Genomic DNA, 14,483 nt, shown 5'->3' on the forward strand with positions numbered 1-14,483 from the left:
TTTCCTGTGCACCCCCAGACCCCACAAAACCTCATCAAAACCCCAATCCATTATGCTAACTTTTTTTTTCTGCAGTGCAAAGTTTTGAAATCAGGAAATATTTATCCAATTGACGTGATCAAAAGTTGGCAAAAAATACTGAACGACTTACGTGATCCTGCAAACACTTAGCAAGAGGAGACTCCTGGTGTACCTGCGCTTTCGTCAGCTCTTCAAATAATGAATCTCTTCATTCTGTTCCTGTGAAAAGAAGATTTAAAACAGTCCTATTCAAATATATGTGTGATATTTATTGGAACCGAATCTTTCAAAGTCTAACGATGCCCAAAATATGCTAGCTTTTTTTTATTTATTATTATTATTATTTTTTTATTATTATTATTTTATTTATTTATTTATGTTAAAATTAAAAGCGCCACTCTCCACATTCAAACCCGGGAAACGTTTAAGGAAACAATGTTGATTAACAAAATATGATTACCGATATTCATACGATATTCACATTCACACCAGTAGGTGGCGGCAATGCACGCCATACTTTTGCCAACAGCCAGTGGGAAAAAAAAAAAAAAAAAAAACCTCATGAAGAAGAAGCAGAGACACCTGCTGAACGCTGCCGGGGAGACAGACAGACAGACAGACGGGAGGATGACCGTGTCTGGACAAACAGCTGTGCTCCACGAGACGTGGCCCGGGAGATGCCGCGCGCGCTTCTGGAGGCTCTTTCCTCACCTGACGCTGTGCTGCGCCTTAGTGGCTTACACGATGCTGGGCGCGCTGGTCTTCATGCAGGTCGAGGGGGGAAGGAAATCCAGCACCGAGCAGGAATACCGCAACTTTCTGTCGAGCATCGTCAAGATGGTCCAGAACGACACCAGTAAGTCTGAGCGCATTGCAGCGTTTACGATCTACTGGAGCCTATGAATAACATAGCTTTTTCTTTTCTTTTTATTGTAGTGATAATGTTTGGAAATTGGATCTGGGTACTCAAGAGTTGTTCTTAGTAAAGTTATTCCATTAACCTGTTTTGTGGAAACAGTTCACGTTGTGGTTTTGATGTCCTCTAAGTGTTCTCCTCTTGGTTTCAGATAACAAATCCTGCACGCTCAACCAAACGGTTAGCAAAGTTGTGGTAAAAATGCAGGATTTCAAGTCCGTATGGTTCCAGAGCCCCAGCAGATGGAATTTGTTTGGTTCCGTCTTCTTCTGCTGCACTATTTTGTCAACTGTTGGTAAGTTGGTGTTAGGATGTGTGGTGCCGTGTGGACAGGATTTGATGACTCTTTCCCCAGGTTTCTGAAGTGATGTCTTCCAAACTCTCACACAGCAGATGTGTTAAGCGTCTGGGCGTTGCCGTGGTGTTGGCAACCAAAGTGATCTGAAAGATATTGGCAAAGTTCTCAGACCGACGTGGTTCATCTGATTATTTATGTGCACATTATGTTCAGTGAAACAGGTTCATTTGCGCATCTGTCTCTTCAGCAGGATGCATTTTGGTTGCATGGATGGACAGAAGGGGAAAAAACAGAATGCACTTTTCTCCATCTAACCGTATGTTTCAACAATTCAGAAATATTTCAGGCTTAACTCCTCAAATGGTATTTATACCGAAGGTAGTCTGCTGTCGCAGTCCCGGCACTTTATCCATTTAAGTTTTATTATTATTTCCAGCAGTGTCTGGAGGTCGGAATGTGCATGCATCGTGAATAAACAAATTATTGCTCTCTGAGCTTCAGCCAAAGTGGATGACATGCAGTCGAAGGTTCATCTACTTAAGATCACAACAGAGAAGATATGCAGATGCTACATTAAGAATTTGTTAAATACTTTCTCATGTTAAGTGGAAACTGTCATTTCTAGTTAATGTGGCTCTTTAACCAAACTTCACTGAGATTGTGTGGACAGTTTTATGAACACGACTGTTCAGAATACACCCATAAGCCTAATGCCTCAAAGATGTTAGACGGAAAGATTTGATGCAGGGTGTGGTCTAACGCACAATATTCTTCCAGTTATTAGTAACTGTGCGGATGAATTCGGGAACCAAAAGAAAGATGAAGGTCATCTTTGAGGAGATCCACCACAAATATGCATTTATTTTATGAATATCTGTAAGATATCTGGATTGTGACATAAGTTTGCTTACCATGGTCTATTTTTTTGATTATATATTGTCTTCATGCCATACATATCGATTAATAAATGTCCATCTCTCTCCGAGGAGCAGAGCGTCGCTCCACTCTGCTAATTGTTGATTAGCTACTATAAGCAGAGCTTGTCACTTAAAGCAAAACTACCAGGACTTCAGCTTCTCACACAATCCAAAACCTCAGGGGATTATGTCGTCTCTCCAGCGTTCCTAATGTTTGTGATGAAAGTTCGCTAATTTAAACTTAACAAACACATTTTCTTTTCTCAGACCTACTTCTCCTCCCATGACTTGACATAGAAGAAACAAGTGACGATATCACTGATGTCTTCTTCTCAGTTGCTGGACTAAGTACTAAAAGGCTATCAACTAATGGCTAATGGCTCAGCAGCAACAGGAAGTCCAAATTACTCAGAAGACAAGCCACTTTAGATTGAGAATGCCTTTCACGTCGCCACAAAGAGCTTGTTAAAGATGTAGAGGCCTAGTTGGAGATTAAATTTTTTTTGTCTTTGTACAATCAAAATCCATCATGCACTCAGAAGGAAAGCAAAGTTCTCACTGCTGTCGGTACAATCGTCTGAAAAGCCAAATACGACAGAGCTAGTCAGCGCCACGCCTTCAAAACGTTAAACGTTACGCTGCATGATTTTAAAAAAGGTCAGCTCTCGCTATTTGTCTTCTGGTTTAATGTGGGTCACAGAAATCAATGTGTTTCAATTTAAACTAGCAACTTGTTTCTGGAGAACATAAAATCAGAAGAGATTTAATACAGTGAGCCACTTATCAGTAGTGAGAGAGACTAAAGGAGGATCAGGACCAACATTATTATCACGCAGGTTTTAGATTGTTTTCAAGTTTAAGTTATTTGTTGGACTGGCACAAAATATGCTTTTTTTTTAAATGACATTTTTTGGTTCCTTTTAAGATGAGGCTTGATGTGACTAAAGCGTGTTTTGGAAGTCTCTGTAATTGAAGCGTCACTTTGTTTAATGGAAGTTGCACCCAGCAGGGCGTTTTGTGATGGTTCTTGAGGAACATTCAGATCTCAGTAATGGGAAGACGAAGCAGGTCTAAATATTTCAGAAGAAACGTAGGAAGGAAGTCGCTCGGAAAGGTTCTGGATGGACATCTATTTGTGATCCGTCTACTGCAGCGGTGGGCAACTCCAGGCCTGGAGGGTTCGGTCTCCTGCAACTTTTAGATGTATCTTTACTTCAACACACCTGACTAAAATAATGAGGTCATTAGCAGGACTCTGGAGAACTTGACCTCACTTAGGGGGTGATTCAGATATTGGATTCAAGTGTGTTGGACCAGGGAGACATCTAAGAGTTGCAGGACACCGGCCCTCTAGGACCAGGATTGCCCACCCCTGGTCTGCTGCCTCACAACCTGATATTTTACTGTAAAGTATTGTTACTGGAAAACTTATTGGCCACTTGTTCTCACTGTTGTTTTGTCTTCTAATCACTCGTGTGTCATTTACATTTATCAACTTCACTTTGTGATTCTGTTTTTCTTTCCACAGAAGGTACGCCTGGCTCAGTGTCTGTGTGCTGAGCTGGTTTCAGTCATGGACTATAACTTTATTATTTCTGTTTTTAACTTTGTTTATTGTAACTAATCTTTTTCTTGTCTGGAGAAAGTATTCCTGGCTTAAATCTTATGTGTTTAGTTTAGTTGAAACCAGAAGTTTACATACACTATAGAAAAAAAACATGTATGCATTTTTTTTATTTTTTTTGCACACTCTGACGTGAAATCAGAATAAACATTTCCCATTTTTAGGTCAGTTCAGATTACCAGAATGTTTCCTATTTGCTAAATGCCACAATAATGAGAAGGAATTTTTACAGGCATTGTTTTTTATTTAATAGTTGGTAGCTGCCCCTAAATTTTCAATAGGATTTAGATCAGCATTTTGTGATGACCACTCCAAAACACTGACTTTGTTTTCCTTAAGCTTCTTTGTAACCAGCTTTGGGTTATTGTCCATTTGGAAGACCCATTTGTGTGCAAGCTTTCACTTCATGGCTGATATTGCATCAGTGTTTCCATATAATGTTCTTTCCTCAAGACACCGTCTATTTTGTGAAGTCCACCAGTCCCTCCTTCACCAAAACAATCCCACAACATACTGCTCCCTTCCCTGAGTTTCACAGTTGGGATGGTCTTCTCAGGCTTGCAAGCTTTCCCCCCTTTTTTTTTTCTCCAAATGTAACAGTGGCCATTATGGCCGAACAGTTCAGCTTTAGTTTTGTCAGACCATAGGACATGTCTCTTAAAATGAAGGTCTTTGTCCCTGTGTGCATTTGCAAACATTAATCTGGCTTTTTTAAAAGTTTCTTATGACAAAAGTAAAATAAAGAAGTAATGGCATTTCTGCTATTAATTCAATATGGTACTGATAAGTACTGTATCAGCCCATGCCGTTGTTTTATATGGATAATAATGACAAACTGTTACCAGGTTCAGCCAGCATCTCCACAAGGCTTTTTGTTCTGGAGTCAATCTGCACACTTTTGGACCAAAGCACATTAATTTCTGAGACACAGAACCTGGTCTCCTTCCTGAGCGTTATGATGGATCAAAAAACTTATAGTGTCAAAAAAATGCATGTAGTCTTTTTATACGGTCAGGGGTGCCCAGAGTTGGTCCTCGAGGGCCAGCATCCTGCACGTTTTAGTTCTCTCCCTGGTAGTACCAACAACCTTTTCAGCATGTCAGTGTTCTTCTTAGGCCTACTAACGAGCCATCATTGGATCCAGGTGCATTAAACCAGGGAGAGAACTGAAACATGCAGGATGCCGGCCCTCGAGGACCGACTTTGGGCACCACTGGTGTATGTAAACTTCTGGCTTCAAGTTCAGTTTGTCTTTCTTTTTTTTTCTTTCTTGTGCTGTTGTTGCAGTCCAGCTAAAGACACAGACTAATTCTGAAAGTTTAAGAGGAAGCGCTTCCTTTTCAATATCACATCACATGTTTTCTTAGGATGACGGACCTCTGTAGTCACTGACTGGGTTTTCGTAAACATGTTTCATCAGCTGGCATACCATCCTCAGAATCGTATCAGTCGTCAGCAAATACTTATTCCAAATTTAATCTCAATCTGTGTGCTGTATGTACGAAAATACATAGTTACTTTACACACAGCATGGAGTGGCTTTCTGTTACAAAGATACTGAGAGACAGTCTGACATAGTCACAGACGATTAACCATCAAACTTGCATTAGAGCCATCATCTCCTCTTCTTAGTTTATTGATTTATATATATATATATATATATATATATATATATATATATATATATATATATATATATATATATATATATATTCAGTATACTGTATATTATTAACCGAAAAAAACAAATGACTTTTAGTCAGTAGGATCCACTGCTCAAGCAAGTACCTACAAAATACAAATGTTATTCACTATCACTATACTCTCTTCTCTATGGACTTTGACTTGATCAGTTTTAAGTGACTTAGCAAAGCAACCATTTTAACTGAAAGAGTGAAAATAATTTTTGCTTCCAATTTCTGACAAAAATTGGAAGCAGAACATTTTTGGTTCTGGTCCAAAGACAAAGACCAGAACTTCTGAAACACAAACTGCTCAGTCATTTGATCTGGATGACATTAAATGAATGTTAATCATCATATTAATCTAAGGAGTCTCATTAATTTGACTACATTTGACCATTTCTTACAAGAAACAAGACACCATGCAGAAATTTAAGCAGGCTTTTTCCACCATGTTGATAATGAGTCAATTGCTCCACTGTGACTGTAGGATATGGGGAAATCTATCCAGTCACCTTGCTCGGTAAAGCGCTGTGCATCATTTATGCGATGGTGGGCATTCCTCTCATGCTCCTGGTCATTCTCGACGTGGGAGACTTTCTCGCTCTGGTGATGTCCAAAGCCTACAACCGCGCCCGCGCCCTCTTCAAGACGTGGTCACGGTGGAGAACTCGCAGGAGAAGACCCTGGTCAAACCGGCGGACTCTGGACGATGGCACCTTGCTTCGTCAACCTCTAGACATCCGGCAGGTGCTGAACACTCAAGCAGATGTTCGACACAAGTCCATTCATCTCCAAAACAACAAAGAAATCTTTGAAAAGCTGCTGGCCAGAGATAATTTAATGAGAAAGGATCCACTACTCAGGTCCCTCTCCTGCCCTGAACTCGAACAGATGCCACAACCACCTAGTGAATTTGCCATATGGGATTTCTCGGGGTTAGGGAATGTAATGGAAGACTTTGACGTTCCATTTATACTCATCCTTTTCATTGTATTTGCATATATTTGCTTCGGAGGTATAATCCTCCCACTGTGGGAACCTCAAATAGAAGGATTTGACTCTTTCTACTTTTGCTTCATCACACTCACTACAATCGGATTTGGTGACATCATACCTAAAGACTCCAAGTGTTTCTGGATAACCTCCCTTTTTTTTGTGGTTGGCATGAGCATTATGTCCATGGCTTTCAAGCTAAGCCAAAATAGAATCGTTTCTTTTTATCGTAACTGCATCCGGTTCATTGGCAGGGCAAATGCTGAAACTACAGAAAATGTGGAAAAGAAGTAAGTCGAGATCTTCTGAATCAAGTTTTGGGATTGTGGAATTTATTATTTCCTGGATTTAATCAATTATTTATTGTATCTGTTTTTCATAAGCATGGGTAATTATGAAGTCATGCATGTGGCAAACACTTTATCCAGTGAATGGCTGTCATGATTAAAAAGATTTGTTTTCAAACATTTAAAGGGGTAGTATTATGTTTTCCAGTCACTTAGTTTTCCACACGATCAAGTAACTGCTACCTTCATTTGTTACAATAATGCTGTATATATCAAATATGACAAAAAAGAAATTGATATCTTAGTTTAATGCCTTGAAGCTAAGAAGGCATCTGTCTCTTTAAAACACCCTGCTCTTTCTGAAACTCCGCATTCAGGGAGTCACCACAACATCGCTTCTCTATTAGCCCTTCAACAACCAGCATTTCACTGAGGTGTAGCTCCTATAATGAGCTCAGCAGATGCACAGTTCCTCCTGGTATTTGCCAATTGCTGCAGGCTAGTCTGAAGGAGCTGAGTCGCGTGAGAGGGGTGCTCAATGAGGCAGAAGCTTGGAACTGCAGCCGTGAGGTTCCAAGCTCACAGCTCGCCTGCCTTCGTCGTAGAAGGCAGGAGAAGGAGATGAACCCTCCTGCGGTCTTAAGAGATGGGGTCATTTGCACTTTTACAAGTTTTTGTCGTGGTTTCTGATGGAACAACCCCCTCAGTTCCCTCTGTCCGGCCGTGATATTTGCCGTCCTCCTCCTGAGCGTTTCAAAGGATCTCTCATACATGTACGAGAGAATCACGTTGATACTCCCAGGTATGTTTTTGATGAGGGAATAACATGATGTAAAACTAAAAGTAGACATTTTTTTACATAATACTGCCCCTATAAATACTGCTCATCAGGATTATCCTGCAGGAAAGTGATTTGACAGTTTTATTTTTGAGTATTGCATGAGATATTTTTTATCCAAAAGGATTTGCTGCAGAATATGCACAAAAAAAATGTCCATATGTTTTCTCTACATGGAATTGATAGCAAATTATTTGCATTTTGATTGTTGTATTTGTTCTTTGTAATTAAAGACTTACTACCCTCAACTTGAAAACTTGAATCTGCAACTGACTTCTCCTCCTGCCAGAGGTCAGCTGTGCATAGATTATTATTTAAGTTTACATTTTTAAACGTGTAGCAGACAGCCACTCATGAAACACATAGAAGTAAAACAGGCCCACATGGAGGGACAGTAGAACAACTGATGTACCGTGAGGTAAATTAACCAGCATGTCCAGCAGCAGTCGCATTTTGTAGGAGTATAACTAAAAGAAGTCATGAGAAACATCAAGAATAACACAGTTAAATTCTTAATTATCTATCTGTCACACTAACATTATTACCAACAGCTTAAAAACTTGGCAGACAGATGAATCCTCTCAGGTTCTGTGTTGTGTTTCTTGGACGTGGGGAGATTCTGCTGTATTAAGGCAAAGTCTCATTTGGGATGGTAATTTTAGTGCACAACCAATTACTTGAAGATGAGAAGCAGGGGGTGTGGATAAATATGTGAAACTGTCCAAATATCACAGACAGACTGCAGTAAGATAGTCAGAATGATGGTTTAAAAAAGACTTCATTCAGACGGTCCATAGGGGAACCGGGCATGTACTGTTTGACTGGAACAGAGGTTACATTTTGTTTATTAACCACCATCATGTGTGGTTTGAATTTAACATTAAAAAGAAAGAAAGAAATTTTACATTTTGTTTACTGAATAAATGTAAAGGATCCTGAAAGTGGATGGGAAACTTCAACGGGGTAAAGACTGGTATCATACAGGCCAGGTGACACAGATGGAGAGCGATCTGTAAAACAAGCCTTTGGATCTTCAGGCTGTTATGTGGAAGATGTTCCCAGATATGAGGTGAGTCCTGTGGCAGAACAGGTAAAGCACTAGGTGAATTAAACCCTAAAGTTCCTTCACATTGTTTTTTAAAATTAGTTTATTCAATTTAATCAATCAATCAAATTTTATTTGTATAGCACATTTCAGCAGCAAGGCATTTCAAAGTGCTTTACATCATTACAAACACAGAAACACAATGCAACATAGAATCAATAATCAAAACACGACATTAAGTCAAGTTACATCAATAAATTTGTAATTGATTACATTTCAAATACAATCCTAAACAGGTGGGTTTTTAGTTGAGATTTAAAAGAAGTCAGTGTTTCAGCTGTTTTACAGTTTTCTGGAAGTTTGTTCCAAATTTGTGGTGCATAGATGCTGAAAGCTGCTTCTCCTTGTTTGGTTCTGGTTCTGGGGATGCAGAGCAGAACCAGAACCGGAAGACCTGAGAGGTCTGGAAGGCTGATACAACAACAGCAGATCTTTAATGTATTATGGTGCTAAGCCATTCAGTGATTTATAAATTAACAGCAGTATTTTAAAGTCTATTCTTTGAGCTACAGGGAGCCAGTGGAGGACTTTAAAACTGGTGTTATGTGCTCTATCTTCCTGGTTTTAGTGAGAACCCGAGCAGCAGCGTTCTGGATCAGCTGCAGCTGTTTGATTGATTTGTTGGACAGACCTGTGAAGACGCTGTTGCAATAATCAATATGACTGAAGACGAACGCATGGATGAGTTTCTCTAGATCTGGCTGAGACTTTAGTCCTTTAATCCTGGAAATGTTCTTCAGGTGATAGAAGGCCGACTTTGTGACTGTCTTTATGTGGCTCTGGAGGTTCAGGTCAGAGTCCATCACTACTCCCAGGTTTCGGGCCTGATCGCTGGTTTTTAATTTAATCATTTCAACAGCTTGCTGACTTCCCTGCCTGAGGAAATAAGATGTTGCATTTGTTTTATACAGATGTCAAGAATCTATATGTTTTCCAAAGCAAGACCTCCTCTGGGAAGATCACATCACACTCTTATTTTTCCTCTGTTCTGAATTTAAACCCTTTTGTAGAGACGACTTGTGATGAAGAAACTGTGAGAAAGTGGTCACAGGAATCAGGGCTGTTCTGTGATGTAGATGCTCTGTGCCAGCCAAACCGAAGGGACATTCATGACATGACTGAGTGTGTGACTGACACTCTCACAGCAGTGAGATGCTTCCCAAAATACAAACCCTGGATCACCAGTGAGCTGACGGAACAATACGGAATAATTGATTATATCACATTGAACAATTATTATGTGGAGTTATTGGAACAAGAGCTCCAGACATGTAACTATTGGCATAAATGGGCTTTTAAAATCCACAATGACCTAAAGAACAACCAAGGCAATGTTTTGAAGTGCCAACTGCAACTCCCTCACCTATGGGTCCCAGAGTAAAATCTGAGGGCAAGGCTGAACATTTGAATGTGAGCAAACTGGCCCTAAAATCCTGATGGGATTAGGAGGAATGGGGCCTGACCCCTATTCTGAGAAGTCATGGGGTTTCTAACGTAATTCACCCAGATACTCAGGAAATTTGAGAAAAGTTGAAAAATCCCTAAAAATATCTGACATAATTTTTGACTTTTTAGCAAATTTCATCATTTTGGTCATCGCGGTGTAACACAGGGACAGTTTGGTTGGATTAAAGGTCAGACAGTAACCACTGTGCTTCTTTTTAACATGATGAAACTGCGCAAAACGGGAACATGTGAAGCTCACACAACAAGGTTCCTCAGGTTGCTTGGACTGTCCTGCTGTGAGTTAGCAGTGCTAAGCAGGTACTTTGCTGCCCTTTATGCCCTTTATCCCCTGAAATTAAAATATTAGATATATTGTGCTGAACTTCCTATGAATGACGTTCCGTCCAATACGCTGACTGTAAAGTAAAACATGGGTGTCCAGCTCCAGGCCTCGAGGATCGGTGGGTGATGCATCAGATGCATCTCTGCAGTTGGTTCAGATAATCCAACTGCGTCATCCGCATGTCCAAAACTCTGTAGATGTACTGCGAGTGAACCATCATTTCATCCAGGTGTGTTGAACTAGAGAAAGAACTACAACACACAGGATAACGGCCCGCGAGGACTGACTTTGAACGCCACATGCAAGTGTGTTGTGTTTACAGCAGCAGCACCAGATGGTGCTGTTGTCAAGCAATAGTAAAGAGTATAAAGTGCACAAAGCCAACTTTTACTCTAGTAGGATTGGGTTTATTTTCTAAAGATATCTATTACATAAACTCTGATAGAACATTTTTTACTGCCAGTTTGAATTAAAATATGTGAATGCCAAAGAAAACAGTGAAAGATGTGCTATTAGTCATTGTTTCTTCCATCTGCCCATTCACTATCTAGCAAGCTCATCCTTGCAGGGTGGCGAGGGCAGTGGTGTCTGTCTCCAGCAGCCATTGCACCACAGGCGGGGGACGCCATGGACGGGTCGCCCCGTCCGTTGCCAGGCGCGTTTTGTTCTGTTTTCCGCAAAAAAAATCAAATCAAAAAATGTCTCAGCCAAACCTGACATCAACATCTTTATTTATTTATTTATTTACAGGTGCATCTTATAGAATGTTATTGAAAAGTTTTATTTTTTTATTTTAGTAATTACAACACAGCATTTAAGATTAGATTACTGCAATGGACCCATTAAAATAAATAAACACAAATCTAGGCTCAATAGAAAGTTTAATACATGCTTAAAGGTTATGATTTGCAAAAGGTACTTTTGCATAATTTATTAGATATGACTGTTAGTTTCTATATCAACATTATAATCTCAAGAAAAAAAAAACATTTTTTCTTGTTTTTTTTCTTTTATTTTTTTTTTATTTTTTTTTTTACAAAAGCAGCGGATGTCTTAGGATGTAAATATCTCCAGCTTGCAGATAATTGCTGATGCTTTTTTTTTTTTGTCCAATATTTCAGGGATTATTGGAAGGTTGCGCCAGTTTGTGAATGAATTTCATCCTCTCTTTAAGATGCGACTGAGGGGGTAACAAATGTTTGTATGTGAATCAGGGGGTCGTTAACCTGATTGGAGCCAGGTCGACCTTTTGCGTCTGGTTGATGCGAAAGCTGCAACATAGCAAACAAATGCACCCAAATGCACTAATCATGGCGAGGCTAGGAGGGACAGAAAACTCCAATCCTGTCACCAGTTGACCAGAAGCAGAAGGCCTTCGTCAGGAACAACGCAAACCGCTGTGCCAAAATACCTTTTTTTTTTATCATGGTCATAAAGTTCATTTGTTCATAAAAGTCATAGTAGTCGTCATACTACTAACACATTATATGGTGATCTTCTGTCTTAAAAAAAAAAAAACAATTTCCTCAACAAAATGTTGTGTCGTCACAACAGGTCTGGGCACTTTAATCTAAATATCAATACTATCAATACCAACTGATCAATACTTTAGCTTCCAGTCTATCTTCCATAAGTCCAGCAAATTACTAAACCTTAATTATTCTATTTTTTTTCTATGTTGTGTTATATTGTAGTCAGTTAATAAAAAAACTTTCCTTAGCCCTAATTGCCCTGTATTTGATCAAAATTATGATCTTCTGACTGAACGCAAACCACCAAAATATTCAATGATAATGACAGTAGAAAAAATATATAAACACATAGTTATCAGAATTGGTTTGTTGGTTTGGTATCACACACACACCACTGTCTGCTACGTCACATCTACTTTTAGTGTAAACCATGTTTAAAAAAAAAAGAAAGAAAAAAAATAACTTCTCATTTAGCATCTCTGCTACTTCTGTGTCCAGAAAATGTTTGTGTTGCAACAATGTTTAAGATTTGAGATCTAAGACGTTAAATGGGAGTATTCTCCAAGAAGCAGCTGCATTCTGGTGTACACTGTAACCCTGTAAAAACTACAGCATGAAAATACAGTAAGGTGGCTGGGTTTTGAAAACGCAGCTCTTTATTGTGATCTGAAATGCGTATGGAAAGTATATGGGTCGTGACTGGACCACGGGATCCAATCACCGGATTGCAAATTTGTACATTTTTAATGTACAGTTGCATTGTGGGATTTTTACCGGCTGGAAGGCAAGAGGCCAACAATGACTTTGTTTGACTGTTCACTAAGTCTTAGACTTGGCCAAATGTTTAAGATGTACTGTTGGGGTTCCAATAAAGTTTTGAAAAATCTGTAACTTCAATATTTGCCATTGCTGGATCCCTTCCTTCCTTCAAAGGAAGAAAACGACAGACATTTAGAATTTTGACTGCAAGTTTTACATGAAAAGCAGGTAAAACATTATTTTTATGACTTTGACTTGCAGTTAACTTGGAAACTTTGACGTTTGGGCACTTTTGGTGAATTAAAAGATTATTTAATTCATTGTATTCAATGTAATATCACCATGATTGTAAATGTATCAGTTATGTTTTTAGATCAGAGTATTTGTCACTTTGGTTGCAATACTTTGACTTCTATGTAACAAGCAAATATTGCTGTTGCAAAATACAATGTTTTGTTTTGCTTCAGTTTATCAGATTTAAATTGATATTCAAATAAAGCTATTTTAAAATTATATATGTATATTTTTTAAATTATAAAAATAAAACCTTTTTTGAGAGTTTGGCAAATGAAGTTGCAAGTTCACATTTAAACTTTTAAAAGCTGGCAAAGTACGCAGTTTCATGGACTGCTGTGAAATGACAACGTTTTGTAATTAAACTACAGGACTACTGTAATTTTATTATGATAAATGTGATGAAATCACAGTAACCATGTTCTGTAATTACTGTGCTCTTTTAAAGAAATTACAGTAACTAATCAAATTACAGTAAAACTGTAATTAAATTCTAGTAAAACTGTAATAGGATTACAGTAAGGCTACTGTAAAAAAATGATCAGGTTTCTGTAAAGTTACTGTAATTTCTTTACTGTAAAAATCACAGCAACGCTGCTGCCAGTAAGTTACTGTAAATTCTACAGTGACTTTCTTAACTGTGTACTTTTCTTCAGCTAAAATTTTAAATTCTAATTTGTTTATGTAATTATTTTAACTTTTTCCTCATTGGGAAGGGGGGGGGGGTGCGGATTCTATTCCAGCGCATTTGACCTGAAGATGGCTGTAGAAACAGGAGCTTTCTTACGGCCCTGGAGGCGTGTGAGCGCCGCGCCGCAGACGGACTCTGAGGGAGTGAGGGAGTGAGGGAGTGAGGGAGTGAGGAAGTGAGGGAGTGAGGAAGTGAGGAAGTGAGGGAGTGAGGGAGTGAGGAAGTGAGGGAGTGAGGGAGTGAGGGAGTAAGGGAGTGAGGGAGTGAGGGAGTGAGGAAGTGAGGGAGTGAGGGAGTGAGGGAGTGAGGAAGTGAGGAAGTGAGGGAGTGAGGGAGTGAGGAAGTGAGGGAGTGAGGGAGTGAGGAAGTGAGGAAGTGAGGGAGTGAGGAAGTGAGGGAGTGAGGGAGTGAGGGAGTGAGGGAGTGAGGAAGTGAGGAAGTGAGGGAGTGAGGGAGTGAGGGAGTGAGGGAGTGAGGAAGTGAGGGAGTGAGGGAGTGAGGGAGTGAGGGAGTGAGGAAGTGAGGGAGTGAGGGAGTGAGGGAGTGAGGGAGTGAGGAAGTGAGGGAGTGAGGAAGTGAGGGAGTGAGGGAGTGAGGGAGTGAGGGAGTGAGGAAGTGAGGGAGTGAGGGAGTGAGGAAGTGAGGGAGTGAGGGAGTGTCCTCATGTTTGCCTGTGTCATCCCGGGCAGCGCTGGCATTGTGTTTGTTGGTGCTGCAGCGTCTCTCCCCTGATCGCGTGAAGACAGGTCTGACGGGGACGTAAACATTAAGGGGGGGGGGGGGGGGGGGGGGTG

General features: G+C 39.9%; 1 protein-coding gene across 1 annotated transcript; it reads left to right on the forward strand.

Annotated features, from left to right (window-relative positions):
* Positions 1–612: 612 nt before the first annotated feature.
* kcnk18 (potassium two pore domain channel subfamily K member 18) lies at positions 613–7,751 on the forward strand. The gene is made up of 3 exons (XM_005808829.3): positions 613–877; positions 1,089–1,232; positions 5,949–7,751. The coding sequence occupies exons 1-3, from the start codon at positions 649–651 to the stop codon at positions 6,746–6,748; spliced, it is 1,173 nt and encodes a 390-aa protein (XP_005808886.2). The 5' UTR covers positions 613–648; the 3' UTR covers positions 6,749–7,751.
* The last annotated feature ends 6,732 nt before the right edge of the window (positions 7,752–14,483 follow it).

This window comes from Xiphophorus maculatus, chromosome 22, assembly GCF_002775205.1.
Source record: "Xiphophorus maculatus strain JP 163 A chromosome 22, X_maculatus-5.0-male, whole genome shotgun sequence".
NCBI classification, from domain to species: Eukaryota; Metazoa; Chordata; class Actinopteri; order Cyprinodontiformes; family Poeciliidae; genus Xiphophorus; species Xiphophorus maculatus.